Below are 27,405 nucleotides of genomic sequence, written 5' to 3' on the forward strand. Positions count from 1 at the left end.
GTTCCTTTCATAATAGACTTTGAGATTTAATATTCTCTTCCCTTGCTCATCCTTTCTCACTGTGCTCATCACTTCATAAGCCCAAACTTGGGCTGATGCTAATTAGCACTGCTAAAGGTAGAGAGATATAATTTTTTCTTGCAAAAAAATAACATATGATCCCACTTCTTTTACTGGTGAACTTCCTTTATAGTCTACACATTTTCTACAGTACTGAAATAACTGGCATTAAAGGTCTTAACAAGCATCTATTTTAAAAATTCAGTTCAGTGAGTCTGAGGCCCAAGGATACTAGAAAACCCTCATTTCAGGGGAGAAATGTTAACACGGGGCCTGCTGTAATACATGCTTCAATTAGACAAAATACACTGATTAAGAAAGTGTGTCTGTAATCTACATTTTTCTTTATTTCTTTTCTTTTTTAAAGGTTTTATTTTTAAGTAATCTTTACACCCAATGTGGGGCTCAAACTCACAACTCCAAGATCAAGAGTTGCATGCTCCACCAACTGAGCCAACCGGGTGCTTCTACATTTTCTATATTTCAACTGACTATTTAACTGAATTCACTTCTGTTTCTTGTTGTATTTTAATTTTTTTTTTTTTAAAGCATCTGCACATCCAAGAAGGCATTTTGTCTGGCTCAAACAGGATGTTTGATATATTCAACTTGGCATTAACATTTATTCAAAATAATCAGTATTTTCATGATTTGGGGCTGTGACTTCCTCGTAGAATTGAGAAAGAAGATGATGGTGGGTTTTGAGGTAGGACAAACATTCATTAGATTCTGTCATTTTAATCCCAGTGCCAAAGTTACACAAAACAGAAATAGGTACAAAAAATATATAAGTTTTTTTATATTAGTTACTGATGTTATCAGCAGTAAAAGATTTGTAGCAGTGGACCCCAGAAAATAAAATTCTGGACCTGATGTAAATTTTCTTGTAAGAGCCCCAATGTTTGTATTCTTTTGAAGCTATGTTGTCCATTTATTTTCACCTCACGTTACCGGAATTTGTTGGCTCCGTCTCTATGGAAACCATTCAGAAGGATGATAATGTGAAATCTCATGTGCACAGCCCTCTCTATCAGTGCTGGTGAGGTACAATATTACTCTGTGATTCAAATCCGCTTTCATTAAATGGAAAAGAATAATATGTAAAATGCGCCCAAAAACCAGGACTGAAAAGCAAAAACAACATTGGCTCCCTCTCAAAATCCTGGCTGCTCCTAAAGTAAATTAACACATCCACTCACAGCCAGGAAGCAATATGGTGAATATTCTCTATGGCCACCAAGAGTGAAGGACCCTGGCCACTATTCAGAAATGCTGAAGCTCATTCATGTACTTTTGAGGCTTATTTTGTAAGGGGAAAGAGAGACAGACCATTTGCATTTGGAGTTTATCATTCAAACTTTTATCAAAACCATAGTGGAAAACATGCCTCAGCAATGCAAATACATTCTCTCACACATACCAAAAGCAAAGCAACAACAACAAAACACAAACAACTCTACCTCTTTGATAGTTCTTTCCTGTTCTCTTACTAATGAAGGAATGGAGCATGTTCAAACTAAAAGCTGTGGCCAGGGATCTGGCGCCTATAATGATGGGACACAAGTAACAGCATCTAGGACAAAGCACTCTGAGCAACCAGGTCTGCTTTGCATTCATGCAAAAGCAGAAAATGATGCAAAGGTGCTGTGCTCCCATACATCCAGGATAACTTCTGTGCTGGCCCGCACAAATGCCTTTTTCCTCAGAACTACAGGTCTGGACTTGAGGCAGCAGATAACTGTCATCTGTACTGATAGCGAAACACACGTCCAGCCCCTCACAGACTCCAGAAACCAGTTATGCTTGTGGGTGGTATGCAGGCAAGTATAAGTTCCCATGTCATAAACAGTAGCCACACCAGGTTTATTCCTGGTGCTAAGAACACTTTGTGCAAAGTTTAAGTAGGACATTTTCAAAATGCCAAAATTGTCAAAAAATGTGTATTCTTAGATGGGTCTGCATCTTTGTATGTGTGTGTGCATATGTGCGTGTATATGGTGTGGTATGTGTACAAGAGGTAGCTTGATGTTTTAAGGAGAGAATGAGGGGGTAGGGAGGGAGTGAGCAGGATCTCAGTGGAATCAGGGAAATGAAAAATTACAAAAATCAGAAAGGAGTGTGAACTCATCTGGTTTTGCTAACTGGTGCTCAGAAGTTAGCTCTTTCCCTCCCACAGAGGGCCCTATCTTCATGTGCTGACTACAACAAAACAGTACATTTTTTGGCAGCTCCTGAGTTTTTTTGGGGTATGAGGGTTACATATTTGTTTTTAAGGTAAAAAAAATGGATTAATCAATGTCTCAATAGTCTGTCCTAGGGTGGCGGGTAAAGAGCCACTTATATAAAGCCATTATATAGAAATGAGAATTCTGATCACTGAGAATTCAAATTAAATTTAAAATTTATTGCTGTGGAGCATGTCCTTTGGTATTGCAAAAGCTCACATTGGGGCAACTTATGATTTCCCACAGAGAAGCCTACCTTCCCTTTACTAAAGTTGATTTTTTTACATATGCTAACCTAAAAGACAATCTTTACATCTTGCTATAATTACCTTTGAATTGCAGAGGCAATTGCTTAATCTATCCTCACATGATAATTGGTAGTACTAGAAATTAAACTTACCTCTTATATCATCAGGTGCCAAGCATTGAAACTTGTTTTTAAAAATTTTTTTACTGTTTTTTTTTTTTTTTTGAGAGAGAGAGAGTGTGTGAGCTAGGGAGGGGCAGAGAGAGAGGGAGACACAGAATCTGAAGCAGGCTCCAGGCTCTGAGCTGTCAGCACAGAGCCTGACATGGGACTTGAACTCAGAACTGTGAAATCATGACCTGAGCTGAAGTCAGAGGCTTAAAGGACTGAGCCACCTAGGCGCCCTAGGAAATTGAATTTTATCTGCCATTTCCTCTTTTTCTTTGTTCTCCATATCACTATGGAGGGGAGGGTGAAATTGGGGCTCCAGGAAACTGAGTAAATAAGTTTCTAGAGATTAGGCTTTGATAAGATTGCCTTTTTCTTATAATTTACTAAGATATTGAGCAGTGTAGTAGCAGAAAGAGGGAGACAGAGGATCCAAAACAGTCTTCATGCTGTGAGTGCAAAGCCCAATACAGAGCTTGAACTCACAACCCTGAGATCGTGACTGAACTGAAATCAAGAGTCGACCCTTAACCAACTGAGCCACCCAGGTGCCCCTTGAAACTTATTTTTAAATATTAACTGGCACTATATATATTAATGTAAAACCATGTTAATTTACTCAATTTTTCAGCTTGTACTTCCTGTATGTCTGTGTAAGAAGCCAATTGTGTATTATTACAGTTTCAGGTTATTTATATTTGATGTTTTATAAAACTCAAGTACAGCTATACTTATGGACCAAAGAAATGGCATCTGCATACTTGTTATACGTGCCTACATAATTAAAAAAAAAAAAAAGTTATTTCTTACAGCAACAACTCAAAAAAAAAGTCATCTGGGAATTATCATTGCCTCCACACTTCTGTTTCTACACCAGAAATAAGTGCATACATTCCTTTTGAGACATCAATTGAAATACAATTTCATATTCAAACATTCACACTTCAAATAAAGTGTATGTAATGATAGTGATCCAAAACCAAGAGAAAGAAAGGCCCAGGCATCCCCATCTTTCCTCCTCTATAGTCAGATAATATTTCCCACTGGGCAGAAGCAGCAGATGGCCTGGTCTGCTCTCAGGCTCCTTTGGAGCCATGACCTCTGCCTATCAAGAAATATCCAAGTTGTTTTCTTATTTAGTATTGAGATGTGAACCTCTGTTTTGTTCTTCCTATCATACAGCCAACTGCAACGGAAAATAGCAAAATAGCATGGATGTGGACTTGGGTGTTTTCCTTAAGTGTTGGGGAAACACTTTCAGAGTTGTGCAAACAGTAGCAGCAAGAGTGGGCAGAACAAGGGAGAACACACACACACACACACACACACTAGCAGGCACACCCCTAGAATAGGAATGAGTTTCCTAATTGGTGAGATAAGAACAGAGCAAGCAACTGAGTATGTGCAGCTCCATCCCTTCTTTTACTGTTTCTAGAAGAGCCTGTTCACAGAATACATGTGTTCTCTTTCGCTACAAAGTGTTAAATAATGAAGCTGATATTTTAATCTCCATTTACCTAATACTATGTCTGCTTTTGCCATTGATTATGAACACAGAATATTGGGGGAAGGAGGTAAAGGACACTCCTAAAATCCTGAGAAGGCAATGGACTAAGATTCAGACTCACAGAGTAAGCTCAGACATAGGCTTAAAAAAAAAAAAAAAAAAAAGACATAACCTTAAAATCCCAGTGTCTCTGAAGAATAAAGCCCTGAATCTGTCCACCTACAAGTTGACATCTTGCTCAATGTGCTTACAAAGACAGAATGAACATTATATTGGAACAGATTAACACCATCGACATTTTAGAGCTCTAGAATGTTTTAAGGGAATAAAAGTGGGAAGAACCTCAACATTTTCTTTACATTTAAGTAAGGAAATTTCCCAAACCAGAGAAAGCCAGGTAGGTTCCTGGAGGTTAGAGAAAACACAGGAGTGTAGGTGTTAGTGTATAAGTTCTGATGCTCCAAGGGGGAGGAGGGCATGGGAAAATGGAGGGAAATAATGCAAATCAAAACACAGTATTCCTGTATTCAATCAACTAATACATTACCATCCTGCATTCTCCAGTAAGTTCCGCAAAATCGTCTGTGGCACAGAGCAGTTATAATAGCCCATGCCCATATACGATCTCCAGATCTGGTTTTTGCTGGAAATGGCATGCAGAGTTGTAAGGATTTCATTTTCACCTGATTGTAAGAAAGAGAGAAATATTATAGGCAAAAAATATCGCAAAAGAGAGCTTTAATTATAGTTGAAGACCTTTATTTCATTTGAATATACCCTATATATGAAAACAGCTATCTGGAAAATATAAGAATCAACCCCTTAACAGCACTAAGGACTAAATGTAGAAATTTCAAAAATCCACAAAATAGTACTCAATTACTCCTCAAAGTTGGTTCCTCACAATTTTTTTTTTTGGCTCCCTTTTTTGGCTTTGTTAGAATTACCCAATTTTAATACTTGCCTCATTCCAACTTTCCTCTGGTTCCTTTACATTTCTGTGGTATTTACACCAAATAAAAATTCAGTTTTCTCTTAGTAAAGTACTGTTTTCCCTTTTAAATTGCCTTATACCAATATTGGCATAAGTCTTAAAAATACATGACCTATATATATTTTTCTCTAAAACTCCTCTACTAACTCGGATGCTTTTCCCTTTGTATCACTGACAGGGCTACTTATTTATTTTTTTAAGGTTATTTATTTATTTTGAGAGAGAGAGAGACAGCATGTGCGAGCAGGGTAGAGGCAGAGGGTGGGGGGGAGGGAGAATCCCAAGCAGGCTCTGGGCTGTCAGCGCAGAGTCTGACATGGCGCACGAACTCACGAACCATGAGATCATGACCTGAGCCAAAACCAAGAGTCAGACACTTAACCGACTGAGCCATCCAGGCACCCTTGAAAGGGCTACTTATAAAAAGCTCTTCACCCAACAGTGTAAAATATTAGTTGTCATAAAAGATGCAGTTAAAAAAATGTTTTTAGTGTTTATGCATTTTTGAGAGACAGAGCGCGAGCAGGGGAGGGACAGAGAGAGAGAGAGAGAGACCTAGTCCGAAGTAGGCTCCAGGCTCCCAGCTGTCAGCACAGAGCCCCATATGGGGCTTGAACTCAGGAACTGTGAGATCATGAACTGAGTGATAGTAGAATGTTTAACCAACTGAGCTGCCCAGGCACCCCATAAAAGATGCAGTTTTAACCAGAATTCCCATTAGAGCATTTAGATAATTGAAAAGGAAGTACAAAGTTTTTGGTACAGGTGCGACCCTATTTGGGGTCATTCATATCATAATAACAAAATAATAATAGCATCTGACATTTGAGCATTACTCTTTGCCAAGAATTGCACCAAATGCTTTTCATGCAGCTAAGGAATCTAAGGAATGAACAAGATCACTGACCCAAGGCTACATGGCTTTTAAATTGAATGGTTACAACCCAGTTTATCTAACTACAGATTCTACACTTTCCCTACTGGACCAGGTACAGACCTGCTACAGGTACAGCACTTATACTAATAGTTTCCAGATACAAATGACCTTACATGGTTCTTTCTCTGCCCTTCTGCATATAGATGCATCATGCTGCTAAAAATTTAACTACTTGGGCAAATGTCTGGCTCTTTTAAGATCTTCTCAGGGACTCAGTCACTTACATCTTAGAATTATCTGATTTTATTGTTACTATATCAGAGAAAAATATAAGCCGTCTCTAAAATGGCCAACTGGCTAGAAGGATGCTTCACTTTCTTTTAACCTTTCTGAACTCTATGTGAATATTACTCTCATTACTCCTTTATCCTCAAAGAAAGCACTTTTACCCTCCAATCTACCTTCCCACTCCACATGCTTTCACAAGAAATATATTTACAAGAAATGTATCATTTTGCCAGACTAAGTTAAAGAAAGAGAAGACAGGGTTTTTTTCTTAATTTGTTTATTTTTGAGAGAGAGAGAGAGAAAGAGCACGAGCAGGGGAGGGGCAGAGAAAAAGGAAGACACAAAATCTGAAACAGGCTCCAGGCTCCAAGCTGTCAGCAGAGTCTGACGCGGGGTTTGAACCCACAAACCATGAGATCATGACCTGAGCTGAAGTCGGGCGCTTAACTAACTGAGCCACCCAGGTGCACCAAGAGAAGACAGTTTTGTTACATGAGTAAATATCATTCAACTGACTTATGATAGACAACCTTGCCTTATTCCATTGAAAGTCTAGGAATATGTGAAGTTCAATAAACCAATATCTGAGGAGATATAGCATCCTTAGCAATTATGCAAGAAATCCAATCACTTACCAAAGTCTTAGGATAGAGTGATTGAGAAGTCCATTAGGAGATGGGATAGACTAGCAGTGCCTGGCGGGCACACTATTCAGCAAGGCCAACTTCAATTAAGATCCTATAAAAGAGGGACGGGTCCCTTTTCCATATTATGTCATGAGGACAAAAGGTCTAGCATCCAAATGAGAACAGTCTGTGAAGGACTTTATCTGTCAAATCAAGAGTTTAACGTTTAGGAGTGACAGAGTACTAAATAATATGATCTTTTCTACATTATAGAAAGAAAATTGTAATGATACTGTGCCTAGGTCAGAGAGGAGACCCTGGAAACAGGGAGGTATGGTAAGAAGCCTGTACATTAGTCCAGGAGGGAGATGGGCAAAGAAGTCCTGTGAACTGTGTCCTAAGATGTTGAAGTCCTAACCCCCGATTCCTGTAAATGTGATCTTATTTGGAAATAGGGTTTCAATAATGTAATCAAGTTAAGATGAACTCAGGATATATTAGGGTCAGCCCTAATTCAATGACTGGTGTCCTTGTAAGAAAAGGGAAATGTGGACATAGAGCAACACATCACCATGTAATGACAGAAGCACTATAGGATCAACAAGCCTTGTTTCTCAAGCTTGACTTTTTTTCTTATTTTAGTGATTAAAGTTTTTCCCCCCCTTAAAAAATTGGACTGAGGATCAAGTGAATTAATGGGAATTGCAGGAAGAGGAACCCCAGAGACATAATAACATGGCTGCAGTCAACTGAGTACTACCCCTCTCTGCTCCCGTAATTTTTCATCTGGAGCTCTCTTGGCTAGTAACCTCTATGCTTCTGGGTCTTCTCTATAATTAATTATTTTGCTCTTCACTTATGCCAGTGGGCCTTTAAATTTCTTCAAGTGTTTCATTCAAGTGTGTAAGGCATAATGGCAGCTATAAGGGATATAGATATCTATCTGAAGACCTTGAACTGATGTAGAATGTGGCAGTGGGTACCTGGCTAGTCTGGGTTCATGTCTTCTTTTCCTAACTGTTTAAGGCATATGGCCAGGACAGGACCAGGGCTTGGGTGGCAGAGGCTGCTGGAAAGAGGGGAGCTGGGCTCTAGTTGAGGCACCCACTGGGCTCTACCCTGGACAGTTCTGCTAAGAGGTATGAGAGAATGGGTTTTCCTGCAGAAGGAAAAATCAGATCCCTCCACCATTCTAGCTGAGATTTTGGGGTCTCCAGATACATTATCAGCATCCCTCATAACTGCCACTATCTCTTACACACTACACACACACACAAACACACACACACACACACAGACACACACACACACACACACTACCCAGAGCATGAAAATGATCAAACTTGAGACAATGAAGTTTCTAATCCTATAACAGATTTATTCTAGTCCTCACTGGACCAAACTGCCAAAGCACTCATGGGCTCTACCACTATTCAGCTTGGGGCTAACACAAATGTTCCCCATTTGGCTCTCATCATAGCTGGTCTTTACAACCAATTTTACCTTCTCTTGGGAAGAAAGTGAGTTAATAGAATGAGCAGTCCTCTGTACACCAAGCTAATTGACACTGCTGAGACATCAAGAGTAGGGTAGTTACTTGGCCACACTTTTCAAAGTGAGAATGGTGTGGAAGCCTTTTTCATTCTCTCATCCATTGTTCATCCTGAAGACACTTCCCACCTGGAGACCAAGGCAGTTTGTGACTTGAAGAACAAAGCTGCTCCTTTATTGTGATAAAATCAAGACCTCAGGCTGCATCAGTCACATATCATAAAAAACATTCCCAGACACACAGCTTAGTGGGTAAGTGCCTGAATTGTTTCAAATGTCTGTTCACTGCTCACCATTTCTCATACCCACTAATGAAATCTCACTTTGGCCCAATTAGCAAAAGAGCCAACCCCATGTATTTAGGAGTCCAGAGTTTGAATTACTATGTTAAATGATGCCAACCAATGGACATTGAGAAAAGGAGGAAAGAGGAAAGGTCCACAATTAGAGATCTACCTACTGAACCTATCTCAAATGGAACCTAGCAGAATCAGTCTCTAAGGGCAAGTTTTGGGGCATGATTGGTCTAAATAAAAGCCAAAATCCTAAGCATGCAAATCTACCACTGCACTTCACACTAGATTTAGATTCCTTTCTCTTGGAACAGAATTCCTTTCTAGGGAAAATAGTGTAGGATCTATAACTGTAAAGTGGCAGTCTTTTCCCCCTACCTAGTAAGAGAAGCATTATAAAGAGGCAGTTGTGCCATCCAAACCTTGGGCAGCATAGCCCAAGGAGAGCTCTGTGGACAAGACAGAGAAGAAAAAGATTCCATCTCCCCCAGAGCAAACCCCACAACAGTGCACATTCCTCACTCTTCCTTCCAATGTGACAAAAACAGCTTCCTTCTATAACCAGACCCAATTCCAGTAACTGTTTTCCTTAATGAGAATGGCAGTGAAACTAACTAGGGGGGAAATGAGACAGAAAGAGAAAGGGAGTGTCCATTAAGAAACACTTGGAGACAAGTGTCATTCTTCAAATGCTTGCCTATAGCCTCCCAGGGGAGCAGCTAGTCTCACTATTGTGCCCCTCCCCACCCCCAGCCATTAAAGTCCCCAGGCAATCCTTCAGGAATTCAAGCAGTAAGTTCTTTTCTTATGGAACAAACCCTGCTTCTGACCTTGTTTACTACTCTGCCTCTGAGCATTGCATAATGCCCTGGTCCTAATGTACCAAGAACAGAGTTCAGTGGCCTGAGCCCTGAGTCCCTAAGAATCTACAGGTGGGTCTCACACTGCTCCTCTTGCTGTTCCTCTTTGCAGAATTCAGAATGAACACTTTCTTGTTACATAATTCCATGTAAGAGACTTTCCAATAGTGACTCCCTTCTGTCACCAGCACATAAAATATCAAGGAGGGCTTTGTACTAACCACTACACTAAATAAATACTTTCTAACAGGAATAAACTAATTTAGCTATTAAATACTCAATGCACTCTAGGCCCAGATTATAATTTTTCATGTATGTGAATTTTGACAAAAATTGGAAAAATATCATTAGAATAGACAGGCAGGCTGTATGGGTTAATATTCTTGTGGCTTCAAAACACATGCATACACACAGTTCCCTCTTATGCTTTAACCTATCACCCCTAACACATAACCCCATGATTACTTTTTGTGTCAGTTATATGAAAAAAATGTATCCATGCTTTGCTTCTGGTTTTTGACAATCTAAAAATATTAGGCATAAGTTTCCATCGAGAGTATATATGATTCTGCCATTTATATTAAAAAGAGAATACATATGTATATGCAATCTATTAACAATATCTCTTGAATGATTCTCAAGAAACTAATAAGAGGAGACTGAAGGGGTCTTGCTTTTTCTTATTTATCTTTGTTTTAAAATTTTGGACAATATTTCTATAATACTCAAAAACTAAAAATTAAATTAAAATGTTATGTGCAGAACAAAATCCTTCTTGGTGAAATCTATGAGCGCAGACACCTATCAGTTCCCATAGTGGCCAAAAGTCCACAGAGCATTTTCCGAGAAATTCAGCAGCACCCAACGCAGAACAGTCACTCAACCAGTGTCAGAGCCTCCCTCCCACTCCCTGCCCTTCGTGTACTTGGCAAGATACTCAGAAAAGGTCTCCAAGGAAATCATCAGGACTGAAAACCAACACAGTCATATTTGAATTTGCCCAGAAAGACCTTTTTCTGCCAGAGACTGAAGGGGAAAGCTGGGGCCAGCATGTTAAGACACAGAATGCCTTAGCATATTTTTCTTGCCAACCTGCAGATCCTTGGCTTCAAAGCTGCTCAGAAAACAATTGGGTAGGGTCGAAGGTCTCAATCAAGATAAACAGACCATGAATATTCAGATAGCATTTGTCAGGACATTTTTGGATTTTCTGAATGGAAGCTGGAGTTTGTATACAAATTCCATGCTAATCTGTAGCCTTTCGGTAGCATCACCTAATCATTTGCAGCACCCCTCTCCCTCCCCCATAACACCCTGGCTTCAACCCACTTACCCAGCCCATAAACCCTACTCCCTCTTGTCAAGTTTCCTCCCCACCAATGAAAGATAGTTTCACAACCAGTCTGTGAATTACAGAATCTCTTTATTCCAGGAAGGTAAACCAATTCATAAGCTCTGTGTAGTGTAGAAAAATGCATGGAAACTCTTTGAATTGGAAACTCTTTGAGACTGGCAGAGGGACACCCACCCTACATGACAAGATGTGGTTGGGACAGCACCATGCAGGCCTGACTTGGGGCTCTGATCCACTTGGCCCTAATCCTGCCAGGTTCTTCCCCATCTTCTTTCTAAATTAACTAACACACCATCACACCCAGACCCTCATTACCCTCAGGGGTTAGAGCCATCCAGCAGGTACCTCCAAAGTCAAAAGGAGCTGAGGCAAGTTCAATCTTTGTTTGCAATGGCTCCTTGGTCCCTTGTCTCCACAGGAGACAGCTCTTCCCCTACAGCTCTTCTTATTCACTCAAAACATATATAAGATTCAAGATCTTACTACTAGCTGTAAGAAAACCAGAACAACATCCCACAGTGGGGAGGTGAAGAGAAGGGGCACCACGTCTCTTATTTTCTCCTCGGCCTTGGGTCACACTACATTCTGTGAGAGGCCTCCTCCACCACATCTTTTCGTTTAATCTATGAACATTTTTTAAAGAAATATACAGAGAAACATTACAATTCATATTTATCTGGAATACCAGTTTACCTATGTAATCAAGCCAAATGGTAAATTTGAAATCAGAATCAGAGTGCAAGTCCTGGATTATTTGTTTTTCCTCATTGCTGCCTTGCGGGGACATTGTTATAGCCAGCAGAACAAAACCAAGGGAAGAATATGTTCTAGGAGTCCAATTCAAACAATTTAACATGCTTGCAGGAAAGAGATCATTTTTTATAGATAGAAGGAATAGGCATAGGGAGAAATTTATAGTCCAACCCAGAACCTTACCCACTAAATTATAATCTCTTTATGAGCAGGGGCATAGCGGGTTGCTAGGCACATAGTAAGTGCTCAGAAAATATGGGTGGATCAAGGTGTTGCAATGAAAACTCACCTAAACTCCCACATATAGCTAGCTCAATATTCACAATAAATAATCACCCATCACAGAATCCCATGATGACAAATCAATGCACAAACTGTTCTCACATTTAGTTCAACTGCATCCTTAAAAGTTTGGGCCTCAGAGAAACGTTTATAAATGGAAATTCAGCTATTAAGCAAGTTCTGTGAAATAATGCACTACATTAACTCATTAATGCAATAATTTCAGAATCTCAGAAATTGTATTTCTTCATTGTTTAATCAGTATGTTGATGCTCTAGATATTGAGAATCCTTACTAAAATTGTTTACATTTTTGTAAAAATACTGTTTATGTGTGTGTAAAATTATGAGGTTTCTTCCTACACAGATGTTCACAATAGCTATTCTGGACCTTCCCACTTTTCTTTAATGTTCAGTCTCCCACTTCCTGTCTCTTACTCAGATCAGACAGGCAACCTCTCAACACTTACTTCAGAATGTCCTTACACCCTCAGGTGGACTTTACTCCCTTTTATGCCTAAGAAAGGTCCAGAATATGACAATAGGGCACAGAACACCCTACCTCCAGCCTTTGGAATTATTTCTCCTCAGACTGTTCTGCCTCCCTTTTACATGCTCTATTTCCCAACATCCTGGCTTCCACATTTCTTCCCATATTCCATCTCTAAGAAATCTCACTCCCATGAATTCATTTAGAAGACTCACGAAATCTGGAACTCCATCTCTCGACTCATGTTTCTGACTATTGCTTCAACGTTTCCAAATGCATGTTCCATGAACACCTCAAACACAATTCTGCTCAAACAAGAGCATAATCTCTACTTCCTCCAGTACCCTCTTCTTCTCCTGTTCCTTTTGTTAATAAGATTACATCACCTCAAGACATTCAGCCTAGAAATTGACTGACAGTCCGCCTGCTGTGTCTCTGGATCAACCACCATGTTTATACTGAAACCATAATCCCCATAGGCTACTCCCAGTCAATTACTAACAACAGCAAGAGAACTAATGCAGGCCCATTCTTGCAAGCTGTGGGACCCCCTCCCATGGGCAACTTTGACTCAAGGACTCTCATTTGGACTGACCAAAAGTTTCTTAGATCTGTACTGCAGTCTAAGAGTTTCCTAGCCATTTCTCCTTCCATCCCTCTCCCTTTCCACCAGGGTCAGATCTGCATCACAGTCTAAAGGTTCCCCTGCCTTCTCTTGTTCCCACTCCCAGTAAATTTCTTGCATATCTAATATTGTCCTGGTGAGTATTTCTTGGTGGACCTGAATGAATGCACATTTAAAATCTCACCTCTAAACTCTCCAACAATCTCCCAGCTGGTCTCCTTGCCTCTGATATCAGAGGCACTCTGCAAAACACAGTCATGTCACTTCCCTCTGTAATAACTGTTATTATCTTCTCATTACAGAGAAAAAATAAATCCTTTATCATGGCTCTGAGCCCCCCCATACCTTGTTTTCTATGCCTTTTGGCAGCCTGATATTCTACATACATGGTCATTCACCATATCAAAATAACCATGTTATCTCTATACCTCCATGTCTCTGCTCATGTCTTAACTTCAGCCAAAGCATTCTTCCTAATTTACAGATCTCACTGCTACTCAATATCTATCTCCCTATTATTTATAACCTATAGTCAGGGTCATATCTTTATCATCCTTTACCCCTTGATTCTTACCCTCAGTGCCTAAAACGGTAACTTATCTTCAATAGAAGCTTCCCAGTAAATGAGAAAGGGAAGCAGACGGAGGAAGCTGTAAAATTAGCTTTGATGATAGCTTATAACCCATTGGTGACAAAAGTGAGTAGATGGGGACATTTAGTGTATGGGCAAATGGACCTGTGTACCATAATAGTCCTTAGGAGTAACACTATATTTACAATATAGTGATACAATATGACTGATTTCATTTTGATAACATTGAATAATTGTAACAGATAAAATTATTTATAATTTATGATAGAAATATGTGTTAATTTGGATGAATGTGGTAGTTTAAAAATGTCTGCAGGGAGGGGCGCCTGGGTGTCTCAGTCAGTTAAGCTTCTGACCTTGGCTCAGGTCATCAAGCCCCATGTCGGGCTCTGTTCTCTGACAGCTCAGAGCCTGGAGCCTGCTTCAGATTCTATGTCTCCCTCTCTCTCTGCCCCACCCCTGCTTGCATTCTGTCTCTCTGTCTCTCAAAATTGAATAAACATTTAAAAAAAATTTTTTTTTCAATGTCTGGAGGGGAAAAAAATGTCTTCAGGATATTTTTAGGGCAGTGAAACTATTCTGTATGATACTATAGAGGTAGACACATCATTATACATTTCTCCAAATCCATAGAATGTACAACACCAAGAGTGAACCTTAATGTAAACTATGAACCTTGGGTGTTGATGTGTCAATGGAGGTTCATCAGTTGTGACAACTGTATCACTTTGGGGGGCGGGGTATATTGATAATGGGGGAGGCTATCTCGAGGCAGGAGGTATGTGGGAACTCTGTGCCTTACACTTAATTTTGCTCTGAACCTAAAAGTGATCTAAAAATTAAGTCTAGGGGCGCCTGGGTGGCTCAGTCGGTTGGGCGGCCAAGTACGGCTCAGGTCATGATCTCGCGGTCTGTGAGTTCAAGCCCCACATCGGGCTCTGTGCTGACAGCTCAGAGCCTGGAACCTGCTTCCTATTCTGTGTCTCCCTCTCTCTCTGCCCCTTCCCTGCTTGGTCTCTGTCTCTGTCTCTCTCTCTCAAAAATAACATTAAAAAAATTTTTTTCAAGATAAATAATTAAGTCTAGTAAAAAAATACATCTGTACATTCTTTTTAAGTCCTCCTTTCAAAGGGTGGAGACATAGCATATCCCCTAGGTCCTCCTTTGTTGTAAATGGCACGATCCCATCCATTTTGTGTGTATGTGTGTGTATACACATATATACCATGTCTTCCCTGTTCATTTTTTTTATTCCACTGTGTGTATGTGTATGTATACACATATATACCACATCTTCCCTATTCATTTTATCAGTGGACACAGGTTACTTCCATATCTTAGCTATTGTAAATAATGCTGTGCTAAACATAGGGGTGCATGTCTTTTCAAATTAGTGTTTTCATTTCCTTTGAGTAAATACCCACTAGTGGAATTATTGAATCATATGACATTTCTATTTTGAAGTTTCTTTGGAAAGTTCATACTGTTTTCCAGAGTAGCTGCACCAATTTACATTCCTGCCAACAGTGTAAAAGTGTTCCTTTTTCTTTCTCCACATCTTTGCCAACACTTGTCATTTGTTGTCTTTTTTATTTTAGCCATTCTGACAGGTATAAGGTGATACCTCATTGTGGTTTTGATTTGCAGTTCCCTGATTATTAGTGATGTTGAACATCTTTTCATATGCCTGTTGGATATTTGTATTTCTTCTCTGGAAAAATGTCTACTCAGGTCCTCTTCCCCAGATTAATTTAATCTGATTGTTTTTTAGTATTGAGTTGTATAACTTCTTTATGTTTTGGATATATTATGCTAAGTAAAATAAATCAGACTGAGAAAGACAAATACCATATGACTCCACTCTTTAGCAGAATCTAAAAAAATAAAACGAATGAGTAAACAAAAAATAGAATCAGACCTATAAATACAGAGAACAAATTTGACTGATGGTTGTCAGAGGGGATGGAGGGGAAGGGAGTGGGCAAAATGGGTGAAGGGGAGCAGAAGATACAGGCTCTCAGTTATGGAATGAGTATGGCATGAGAATAAAAGTCACAGCATAAAGAATATAGTCAATGATATAAGGAATAGCACTGCATGGTGACAGATGGTAACTGCACTTGTGGCAAGCACAGCAGAATGTATAGAGTTGTCCAATCACTATGATGTACACCTGAAACTAATGTAACATTATGTGCCAACTATATTCAAATTAAAAAAAAAAAAAGCACACGTTTTTAAGTGAACATTAATTCCCCTTCCCTTGAATTCAGGCCAGACTTAATAACTCATTCTAATCAATAGAAAGTGGTGTTAAGTGATGCTATAGGAATTCCAAGATTATGTCATAAAAAGGATAGCTTCTGCCTGCCTTTCTTTCTCTCTTGAATCACTGGCTCCGGGGGAATTCACCTGTCATGTGAAGACACTTAAGCAGCCCTTGGGAGAGACTCATGTGGGGATGAACTAAGATCTCCCACACACAGACAGCACCAACTTGGCAGCAGTTGTGAGTGAGCCACCTTGCAAGTGGCTCCTCCAGGCCTAGATGAGCATCCACCAACATGTGGCAGCAATATCATAAAAGACTCTGAGCCAGGACCATCCAGCTTGGCTGCTCCTGGATTCTTGACCCACAGAAACAGTGAGGATAATAAATGTCCAATAAATATTTAAGCCATGGAGTTTTACAGTAACTTCTTATACAGCAAGAGATAAAGGATATAGTAGCTTCCTCCCCCGCCCCCCCAGCCCCCACCACCAAAAAGTCAGTTTTTAAAATATTTTAAAGAAGTAATTTCAGGGGCACCTGGGTGGCTCAGTCAGTTAAATATCCCATGCAGCAGCGGTTGTGAGATCAAGTCCCTGAGATAGAGCCCCAAGGCCAGCTCTGCACTGGGCATGGAGCCTCCTTAAGATTCTCTCCCTCCCTTTGCCCTTCCGGGGTGATGGTGGGGTGATGGTGGGGTTCGTGGGGTTTGGAGCTGAAGGCCAAGAATTCTTGAAGACATCTGGTGCAAAAAGGTGATTTTATTGAAGCACAGGGACAGGACCCGTGGGCAGGAAGAACTGCACTGGGGTTGTGGAGTGTAACTGGTTACAAACCATGGATTTGGGGAAGGTAAAGTCCACAGGCAAGTTTCCGCTGAGACTTCCACATGCTAAAGACTCACAGATTACTGGAGGCCTAGCTATTGTCAAGCTAAATTTGTTTCTCCCCCTAGCAAAGCATTAACATGAACACAGTAGGGAGTTCCTGGAGAAATGTTATACTCTTATATTTGCCACAAGTATTTGTCAATGGGCTGCAGGTTATAAGGAAATTTAGTTTTATCTGCCATTTCCTTCTCCTTTGTTCCCCATATCACGATGGAGGGGTGATGTTGGGGCTCCAGGAAACTCAGTCTACAGGTTACTGGAGATTAGGCTATTGATGGGATTGCCTTTTTCTGGTAAACTGGTGTACTCTATCAGTTTAACCATTTGTTTTGTCCTTTCCTTTGTCCTTGTGATGAGGGAGGATGGGGCAAGCTGAAGGCAAAGTGCAGGCTAACAGCACCCTCCCCACCCCAGGTGGGTTGTGTATGATAATCCTTGGACACTCTAGGCTCCCAAAACAGGAAAGGACAAAAAAACCCAAATGGTAAACTGATAAGAATCTCCACCAGTTTACCAGAAAGAGGCAATCCCATCATTTCCTAAAGTCCAGGAATCCCTACTGTCTTAATGTTAATGCTTTGCTAGAGGGAAAAACAACCTTAGCTGGACAAAGCTAGGCCTCCAGAAAGTCTTCAGCATGTTAAAGTCTCTTTGGAAACTGCCCCTGACCCCATAAAATGGTCACCCTCCACCCCCGCACTTATAGTGCAGCTCTTCCTCTTCAAGAATTCTTTCTTGGTCTTCAGCTCCAGAGCTCACGAACCCCCCATTACCCCAAAACTTTATCACTTGGGCAGCCAGAAGTGCCTGAGGAGTATCACCCATAATCCCACTTGGGGGAGGGGGGGTGCTAGCTTGTATTTTGCCCTCAACCTGCCCCACACTCCATCAATATCATTTAAACTTTACTGTTTTTAAGTTTATTTTTATTATTTATTTTGAAAGAGAGAGAGAGTAGGGGAGACAGAAAGGGAGAGAGAGATAATGCCAAGCAGGCTCCTCACTGTCAGTGCTGAGTTGGAGGCGGGCTTGATCCCACAAAGCATGACCTGAGCCTAAATCAAGAGACACTCAACCAACTGAGCCAACAGGCGCCCCAATAAGCAGTTTCATTTATATAAAATGTTTGATGATGCTGGATGAATTCCATTATCCATTAGCAAGATGAAAAGGAAAAGTTGTTTTTACATGTTATGTTCTTTGTCCCAGTCACAGGACCTATTTTATTTGGGCTCTCATCAGCATGTTTACATGTTTGTATCCTTTATATGTCAATAAATAAGTCCCAAACATTTTAATGCTAAAAATGGTCAATTTATAAAGACTGATATTTCAACTTTGTATTCTAATTTTAAAAAGGGAAAAAACTGGGGTGGCTGGGTGGCTCAGTCAGTTAAGTAAGTATATGACTTCAGCCTTAATTCCTGATCTCACAGTTCTTGAGTTTGAGCCCCACATTGGGTTATCTGCTGTCAGCACAGAGCCAGTTTCGGATCCTCTGTCCCCTTCTCTCTGCCCCTTCCTCACTAGTTCTATCTCAAAATAAATAAATAAACTTTAAAAAATAAATATAAAAAGTGAAAAAACTGATTATAATTTATTTCAGGACACATCCCTTTTAAAATATTTTCATTTCTCAACTTCTATTGGGATACACCTCCACATATTTAACTGAAATATCCCTGTGGTAATAATAAAAACTATATATGGTCTTTGTCTTTGGAATTTCTTGAGTAATGGGATTCCTTTGTTATTCATAAGAAGCCCTTGTAAAAAGTCATTTATGCTAATGAGTGTTTTAGGGTGGTGTCCCTAAAAAGCCTCAGGATGGGGCTGGTTAGAAAGACCTAAAAAGACCAAGTGATAAGAGGGTGGGAATTTTCTTAGCCTCACCCACATACCTCTGAGGAGAGGAAGGGGTGGGGGTGGGAGGCTACAGATTAATCTCGGACAAAATTTGATGAGCTTCTAGGATGGCTAATGCATCCACATGCTGAGAGGGTGGTGAACCCCAAGTTCCACAAGGGAAGAAGCTCCTGTGCTCAAAACCCTTATGGACCTCACCCTATGTACCTCTTCATCTGGTGACTCATCTGTATCTTTTATAATATCCTTTAAAATAAACCAGTAAACATATGAAATGTTTCTGAGTTCTGTGAGCTGCTCTAGCAAATTAATCAAACCCACGAAGGGGATTGTGGGAACCTCCAATTTATAGCTTGTTGGTCAGAAGCACAGGTGGACTTGGGATTGGCATCTGAAGAAGAGGCAGTTTTGTTATTGAGTCCTTAATCTGTAGCATATTATGCTACCTCCAGGTGGATAGTGTCAGAATTGAGTTAAATTTGTAGAACACCTAAAGAATTGCTTTTGTCATGTTGGAACATACACTAGAATCCCTGAGTGATTTACATAATTATTCTGATTAAGATTCCATGAACAGAACTACAACAACATTAAAATACTTCCCTAATTATGCTTTTCATGCTGCATTTGCCATTTTCTGTTCTCAGTGAAGATACTGCCTTTATTCCTTTGCATTTTTCCCTTCTTATATGAAGTATATTTACACACCAAAAGAACATAGTCAATGTAAAGGTATTGTCTTTGCTTCTAACTGGAGAAGATATATTTCAACTCTTTATGTTGTTCCAGAAATCCCATTTCTCCATCCAACTGCTGAATACTCGCAGCATTTTATCCAAACTTCTCAGGGCACCTGGGACTTTTTAACTGTGTTTAACTTTTTAACTGACATATTTATATTAAGAAGGTAAGATATAAGCTTGAGGAAAGTGATTATGTTTACTCATATATTTTTCCTCACAGTGCTTTGCACATACTAGATGGCCGATGAACATTTAGCAATTTAGGCAATAGACTGACTTTCCAAGGTATCAGATCCACAGCCATCTGCCTAATAAGAATTCATGACAAAAATAAAAGGACAAGATAGATTCTATTGTAAGAGACTGAATACACAAATAGACAATGGCAGACCATATATTACCACAGAACTTTCACCCACAACCTGCAGCAACCTGCTCAAGAAACCAACACCTTTTCTATAACAAACTCCAAAAGCCAGCCTGCTGTAAGTTAGACTTGCAGAAAGTCAACTTGTTATCTTCAGTGACTATGCAGCAAACTGCACAATAACTTACATAATAATTGACCAAAAATTATTGGCCAGGACTTGATTAATAACTGACAGCTACCTTAATTTTGGTGCTGGCTTCTGATGTACGACCAACCATAAAAGCCAAATACACACCCTTAACCAATCACAGAGGATCCCTGCTTCTACTTGCCTCCCCTACATCTTCCGCATGCCAATAGCCCCCAACACTGGCATACCTGAAGCCTTTCCTTTATTTCACTATAAGGTTTTCCCATTCCTCTGCCAAAACAAAAGGCTGACTCCCCCTATAACACGTACAGAATAAATAGTCTTTGCTTTTCTCATTTGACTGGTCTTCATTTATTTCCACAGCTGCATAATGAAAATCCACTAGTATTAAAAAGACAAATTAATTCATATAAACTGGGAACTTGGCCAGGTAAAGGCCAAGGGTGAGCCTTGTCACAAACTGAGGAGTCTACAGACAGAACCCAATGATGGATATCATCCAGCTGAAAGACACCTGACATCTATCACCTGGGGAACTGTTATCCTGTTTAGGTGTCCTTGAGGTCAGTGCAGGAAAATGCCCAACCCCACTTGGGTGACATAGTTACCACCTGCAGCTGCATTACACAACACTCCTTCCATTAACCATTTATTAAATAACACTCTAAAAGATGTGGCTTAGAACATTAAGCTCCCACAAGTCTGTCAAAAGTCTCATTGTGACAGCTCAGCTGCTTAGTTCTGCTTGAACACTTTGAACATTAGAGGGGTTAATGTCTCCTTTCTTCCTCAGCATGCTCACAATAAGCAATGTGCAATTTTGTGTAAACTTTAAACCCTGCAGCTTCTGTGCAGTTCTGGACTAGTTCAGTCTGGTTAGCTTGAGATTATTTTACTGAGAATACTACACAGAGAGGCATACCATAGCTAAAAGTGATTAGTTGGTTCATACACAAAGTACTTTGAAATTTGGTATTATAAAATAGTTACTGTAGAAAATGTAGAAAAAACAAGGTAATAAAAAGAAAGCTAAAATCATCCCTCATGGCCCATCCAGGGAAATGAATGCTGCCATTGATATATATCCTTCCTATTTTTTTCTCTTTATGTGTATGTGGGTGAGGGAGAGTGGATTCACTTGAACAGGATAATAGGATTTTGAATTGAGTAGCTTTGCTTCTTTGAAGCATGATTTACTGAGAATTCAACTGATAATCAAGGTATTCTTTCAAAGCACTTAAGTGTCCAAGGGGAGGGGAGCATCCCTCAGGACAGATGAATCATCTGATTCTGTCAGGCCACTCTATCCAGTACATGATGGTCCCTCTGTGGCAGCCTCCCCCAGCCTTGTCCAGCAAAGCCATCACGACTCATCCCTCAATACTCAACCTTGGTGCTGCACCCATCACCCCTCCCCTCTCCCTGGTAGTGGGCTGAGTGTTTCCACATCTGTGCTCTCAGTATGCCACTGCATTTCCACCAGAGCAGTTGGCAAATGGCAAAGGGATTCTGGCATGATTGGATTTGTGCATATCAATAAACTGGATACTTCAGAGTCAGGAGTTTTCTACTTTGCAGAAGGCACAGTGAAAACAGTGGTGTAGACTTTGGAGGGTGGACAGTGGATCTGGGCTGCCTGGGTCAACTTCTGCCTCCACTGTAAGTTACGACATATCCCCTGTAAAACAGATGATACTGGTACTTACCTGATAGGATTGTGCTAAGGACTAAATTAACACATGAAAAGCACTTTTAAAAGTACCTACTATATGGTAAGCACTAAACAAATGTTCGAGATTATTAAATTATGTGTAAGAACTAACTCAAGGATCTCCATGGTGCTTACAGCTCTCTTTTTACTCAGCAATGAGGGCATTTAAGACTCATGTAACCAACTAGCTCTTGTTAGTTTCCTGTGTATACAGTGAACAAATATTGGGTCCAGAATTCCTCTCTGAATACAACAGAAAACAAGCATTCAACATGAAACTGTTTGGGTAATGCTACTCTACTATTAAATGGAAATGCTACTACTGGAGGTTACCCGGACCAGTTTGTTCTCCTCATGTGAAGGACATTCATTAACCATGACATGTGCACACCTCAGAATAAAACATTGATGCCTTGCTGACACATTCTCTGCCTGCCCCAACCAGAGCTCATTCTTCCAAGAAGCAAGCTTTGTTGGAAAGCCAATTCACTTCAAGGTGAGGGAGAAGGGGGTGGAATCCTGACTGTGCAATATTTTCTCTGAGTCATCTCAGAATAACCAGATGGAACCAGCCCCAAATCTCACAGAAGCCACTGGGTTTAAAGTTTACAGTTAAGTTGCAAATTACTTATCAGGAGTTCACTTTCAATGAAAGAGGAGAAATGGAATCCCCCAGTGTTCACATTATTCAGCTGGGAAGAAACAGCTGAACTTTTTTTAGAGAGGCGGCTTTGACATGTTCCCTAGGCTCTAATGCTCTTAAAGAACATCTTGTTTTAGAGTATATTGTAAGAATGGGTGACCCAAACATTTTCTGACTTTGAAAATCTCAGAAATGCATTACCTAAGGCTTGCTTTAAAAATATACAGCTCTTGGGGCGCCTGGGTGGCGCAGTCGGTTAAGAGTCCGACTTCAGCCAGGTCACGATCTCGCGGTCCGTGAGTTCGAGCCCCGCGTCAGGCTCTGGGCTGATGGCTCGGAGCCTGGAGCCTGTTTCCGATTCTGTGTCTCCCTCTCTCTCTGCCCCTCCCCCATTCATGCTCTGTCTCTCTCTGTCCCAAAAATAAATAAAAAACATTGAAAAAAAAAATTAAAAAAAAAATATACAGCTCTTAGGGGCACCTGGGCGGCTTAGTCAGTTAAGCCTCTGACTTCGGCTCAGGTCCTGATTTCACTACCCGTGAGTTCCAGCCCCATGTCAGGCTCTGTGCTGATAGCTCAGAGCCTGGAGCCTGTTTCAGGCTCTAGATTCTCTATCTCCCTCTCTCTCTGCCCCTCCCCTGCTCATGCTTTATCTCTCTCTCTCAAAAATAAGTAAAGATTTTAAATTTTAAAATATACAACTCTTAAAAATATATACAACTCTTGGGGTGCCTGGGTGGCTCAACTGGTTAAGCATCCAACTCTTGATTTCGGCTCTGGTTATGATCTCACAGTTCGTGAGTTCGAACCCTGCTGTGGAGCTCTGCACTGACTGCACAAAGTCTGCTTAGGATTCTGTTTCCCTCTCTCTCTCTCTGTCCCTCACCTGCTCGCTCTCTCAAAAATGAATAAATAAATTTAAAAAAAAAATATATATATATATATACAACTCTTCACTCTTTAAACATCCAATAAATCAGGATTCTGGTTTCCTAAAACTGAAATAGATAAGACTATCCCAGGACTGAATCAGTTCAATTGAACAAAATGTGCAGATTTTCCTCTAAGGGCAAGGTCTTTGCCATCAAAAGAAATGGTTCAGATCTGAAACCAACAAGGGGAGCAATTCTTATCATAACCTGAGTTACATTAGCCAGCTGGAGCTGGACTGGCTTCATACTTCAAGTTGTCTACTTTAAAACAAAATAAATTTTATCACTTCTTGGCCTTTTGGCTAAGATCAAGTATAAAACAAAATAAAGTTTGCCATCCACATATCTTTTGTGTCCTAAAAAAAAAAAAAAAACAAAGTTCCTTTTCTTCTCCTGACTCCAAAAGTCTAAGAGACAGCATCTCTGTGATTCAAAAACCAGATAACCCAAGAAAATTCTTTCCTGTTTAAAAGAGAGAAAGAGATGGGCGCCTGGGTGGCTCAGTCAATTAATTAAGCGTTAAGCATCCCACTTCAGCTCAGGTCAATGATCTCATGGTTTGAGTTCAAGCCCCATGTCAGGCTCTGTGCTGACAGCTCAGAGCCTGGATCCTGCTTAGGATTCTGTGTCTCCTGCTCTCTCTGCCTCTCTCCCACTGGTGCTCTGTCTCTCTCTCAAAAATAAATAAACATTAAAATTTAAAAAAAAATTTTTAAAAAGAGAAAGAGAGAGCGAGAGCTCTTCAGCTCTGCCTGACCCTTTGACATGCGGATTCTTGTCTCACTCCATTAAGTCAAGTACTCATAAAAATACCTCTGAAAGTCAGTCTTCAGGACTATTAAAAATATTTAAGTATGAAACTAAATTCTAAGTAATCCTATGAGTAAACTAAACTTTTTTAACCAGGCACAAATCTTTTTTGCATATTTCTTCATAAAAATTATTTGAACTTGAAGAGTACTGCTGCCTTACAGTAGATATAAGTAAATGAAATTGGACATAAGAGAACAATTTGAAGCTGTTGTGATATAAAGAAGCTTGGGCTAGGAGGCCTTATGTCTGCATCTCCTCCCATTTTTGTCACTTCCTTAGTTGTATATGATTATAAGCATGTCCTTTCTCCTTTCAGTATCCTGACCTGCAGAGGTGATGACATCTCAACCCAAAGGATGTGAGAACCATGGCCTGGGACATGGGGAGTCTTCCACAGCCTTGTGCACTGCCTTCCTTCCACCGGCAGTTTGCTGGCGCCTAGATAAAGAGCTAGAAAGGCGAGGCATGGACTCCAACCTAGGGTACAGAACTGATTGCTCCAGGAACTAAATATTCCACCCTCTCCCGCCCTTTGAGGTACTCGCACTGTTTTGTTTTAATAAACATATTCCCAGTACTGGGCAATCCTAACCCAGAGCTGGATTTTCAGAAACTGTAGAAGACAAATAGGCCAAAGCAAGCAGAGTCAAAGGGAGCTCTCCCGGCAACTTACAAACAGGGTCTTCCATTTTCAAGGGTCTTTTCAAGCGGATGCTGGCAGGCACCGTCTTCTCAATCAGTTCATCAATACTCTAAAATGAAAAAACATAAATCCGTGAACACTAAAGGGAGAGGAAAGTGCTTCTGAGTTAAAGGAGTCACCTCTGTTTTGCATCTACAAAGGCTTGTGGGAACTTCATTTAAATCTCCTAATTAGTGTTTCTTTAAAAAAAAAACAAAAAACAACTTTGAGCAAATCAGAAATCACTTGGAGGAAAGCAAATGAACTGGGGTAGCGATTCGACCACTCTAGGCTGGATTTCAGTCAGCAACCAGAGATAATTGGATAAACCAGGAGGTCCTCCTTTTGCAAAGTTAGGGTTCATCAGGAGGGCGAGTTGGGTTGAAAAACATAAGGTTCTGAGGCGCGAAAAGCGGGTGGAGAAAGTAAACGGGTGAGAGAAGCCTGGGGCACAGGAACGGAACTCGCAGGCTCGCTTCCACGCCAGGGCCCAAGATCCGGGGTGCGGGTCCCACGCGGAGCCAAGCAGAGCTTCAGGCGGGGCCGGGAGGCCGAGCCGGCAGAACCTGGGTAAGGCGGGGTGAGGCCCTGGAGGGCCGGGTGGGGTCCTTACCGCTAGCCCCAGGGCCTGTAGCATCTCCCTCTGGTCTTTGTCCCCCGGGCCGATGTGCCTCCGAGCGAAGTCGTCGTGTCTGGGCAGGAGGCGCTCGAGGAGGCGCGAGTCCCCAGCTCTGCTGCTGTCCCCGCCGCTGCTGCTGTCACGGCCCCGCGGCACCCAAAGCGGTCCCTTGCCCCCAGCCAGGCGGCGGCTGCCCCCGATTCCGCAGCCCAGACGCAGCCCCCAGGCCCTGGCGCACGTCTGCATGGTCGCGACCACAGTCCCCTGTCCTGGCCCACGAGGGTCAGCCGCACTCTCGGCCCCTTTGGGTCACAGTTCTCCAGGTGGCGGTTGCCTTCGTCCTGGAGCCTCTTCTCTCTGGACGACCGGTAGGACAGACGGATGGGTGCTCGTGGGCAATGAATGGGCGCCGCGCTCAGCCTAAACACGCGCGCAAAGTTGTTGCTCCACGGGAGGCACCTGCTCTGCACACTTTAAGTGTCGCCCGGCGGGAGGGCCGTGGGATGGGGCCTGGAAACCCTCAGCCAATGGGAGTAGATGGAGGGGCGGGGGCGGGGCGTGTCCCGCCCCGCCCCCTCTCCCTACTCTCTTCTCGGCCCTCAACCGAGTCCTGCGCCTGGCCCAGAACGTGCTGTCCTCAGTCACTCGTACTCCATCTCTGGCTGATGGGGAGATCTGGGCGCTCCATGCGGTCGGGGCCAAGGTCTGGGACCGCACTGGCGCGGGATCCGGCTGCACAACGGCGGGCGGAGTGCCTGGGGAACTAAGCTGAGGTGACAGATGATTCTGACAGGGAGGCCAGACTAATAATTAGGCTTCATTCATTAATTTTAGGCTCATATTTCATGGAAACCACTATGGACAGATGAACTTTTTTTTTTTTTTTTTTTTTTTTTTTTTTTTTTTTTTTTAGCGGTTGTCGTCTTTGGGGGCGCCTGGGTGGCTCAGTCGGTTACGCATCCGACTCTTGGTTTCTGCTCAGGTCATGATCTCAGGGTTGGTGGGTTCCAGCTCCGTCTGTACTGACTGCCAGAACCTGCTTGGGATTCTGTCTCCCACTCTCTGTCCCTCCCCTGCTCGCGTGCGCTCTCTCTCTGAAAAATAAGTAAATAAACATTAAAAAAAGTTTTTTAAATAAAAAAATAGTTGTGGTCATTTATAGTTGTATTGTGGGCAAATTACGCAACCTCTCGGCTTCATTCAGTGTCCTCATCTCACATAGCTTGGTGGGATTTAAAAAGAGATTATAGTGTTGAAAGAATTGCCCTAATAGTAGACTTGAACTACTTCTCTCTCCCTCCCCCACACCTTTTCTCCATATGTGTGTGGGGAGGGGGTAAATACAAAAGATATTGAGGTATACATTATGCACTATCATCTTACTTGGAAAATTTTGTAACTCTAAGCTCTCCAGCTGTCTCTTAAGATTTTTATCAAAAATAAACTTTTGGGGCACCTGGCTGGATAGAACATGTGACGCTTGATCTCGGGGTTCTGAGTTCGAGCCCCACATTGGGTAAAAAGATGACTTAAAAATAAAACCTTTGGGGCACCTGGGTGGCTCAGTTAGTTGAGCCTCCGACTTTGGCTCAGGTCATGATCTCACAGTTTGTGAGTTCAGCCCTGCGACAGGCTCTGTGCTGACAACTCAGAGCTTGGAGCCTCCTTGGAGTTCTGTGCCTCCCTCTCTCTGCCCCTCCCGCCCCTGTTCACACTCTGCTTTCTCTGTCTCTCAAAAATAAATAAACAATTAAAAAATTTTTTTTCTAATAAAAAAATAAAATAAAACCTTTGGGGCGCCTGGGTGGCTGAGTCAGTTGAGCATCTGACACTTGGTTTCAGCTCAGGTCATGATCTTGCCATTGGTGAGAATGACTTGTGCTGACAGCATGGGTCCTGCTTGGGATTCTCTCTCTCCCTCTCTC

The 27,405-nt window shown here is 41.4% G+C and overlaps 1 protein-coding gene across 1 annotated transcript in view; it reads right to left on the bottom strand.

Moving 5' to 3' along the window:
• GLDC (glycine decarboxylase) overlaps nucleotides 1-25,974 on the bottom strand; it is a 98,624-nt gene extending 72,650 nt beyond the window's left edge. Inside the window, exons 1-3 of the mRNA XM_060609799.3 lie at nucleotides 25,475-25,974; nucleotides 24,853-24,931; nucleotides 4,755-4,890 (exon numbers count right to left, since the gene is read on the bottom strand). Of these exons, the coding sequence (XP_060465782.2) occupies nucleotides 4,755-4,890; nucleotides 24,853-24,931; nucleotides 25,475-25,726 (467 nt within the window). The 5' untranslated portion in view covers nucleotides 25,727-25,974. The remainder of the gene's footprint in view (nucleotides 1-4,754; nucleotides 4,891-24,852; nucleotides 24,932-25,474) is intronic.
• Between the last annotated feature and the right edge of the window lie 1,431 nt (nucleotides 25,975-27,405).

Source organism: Panthera onca, chromosome D4, assembly GCF_046562875.1.
Source record: "Panthera onca isolate mPanOnc1 chromosome D4, mPanOnc1 haplotype 2, whole genome shotgun sequence".
Lineage (NCBI taxonomy): Eukaryota > Metazoa > Chordata > Mammalia > Carnivora > Felidae > Panthera > Panthera onca.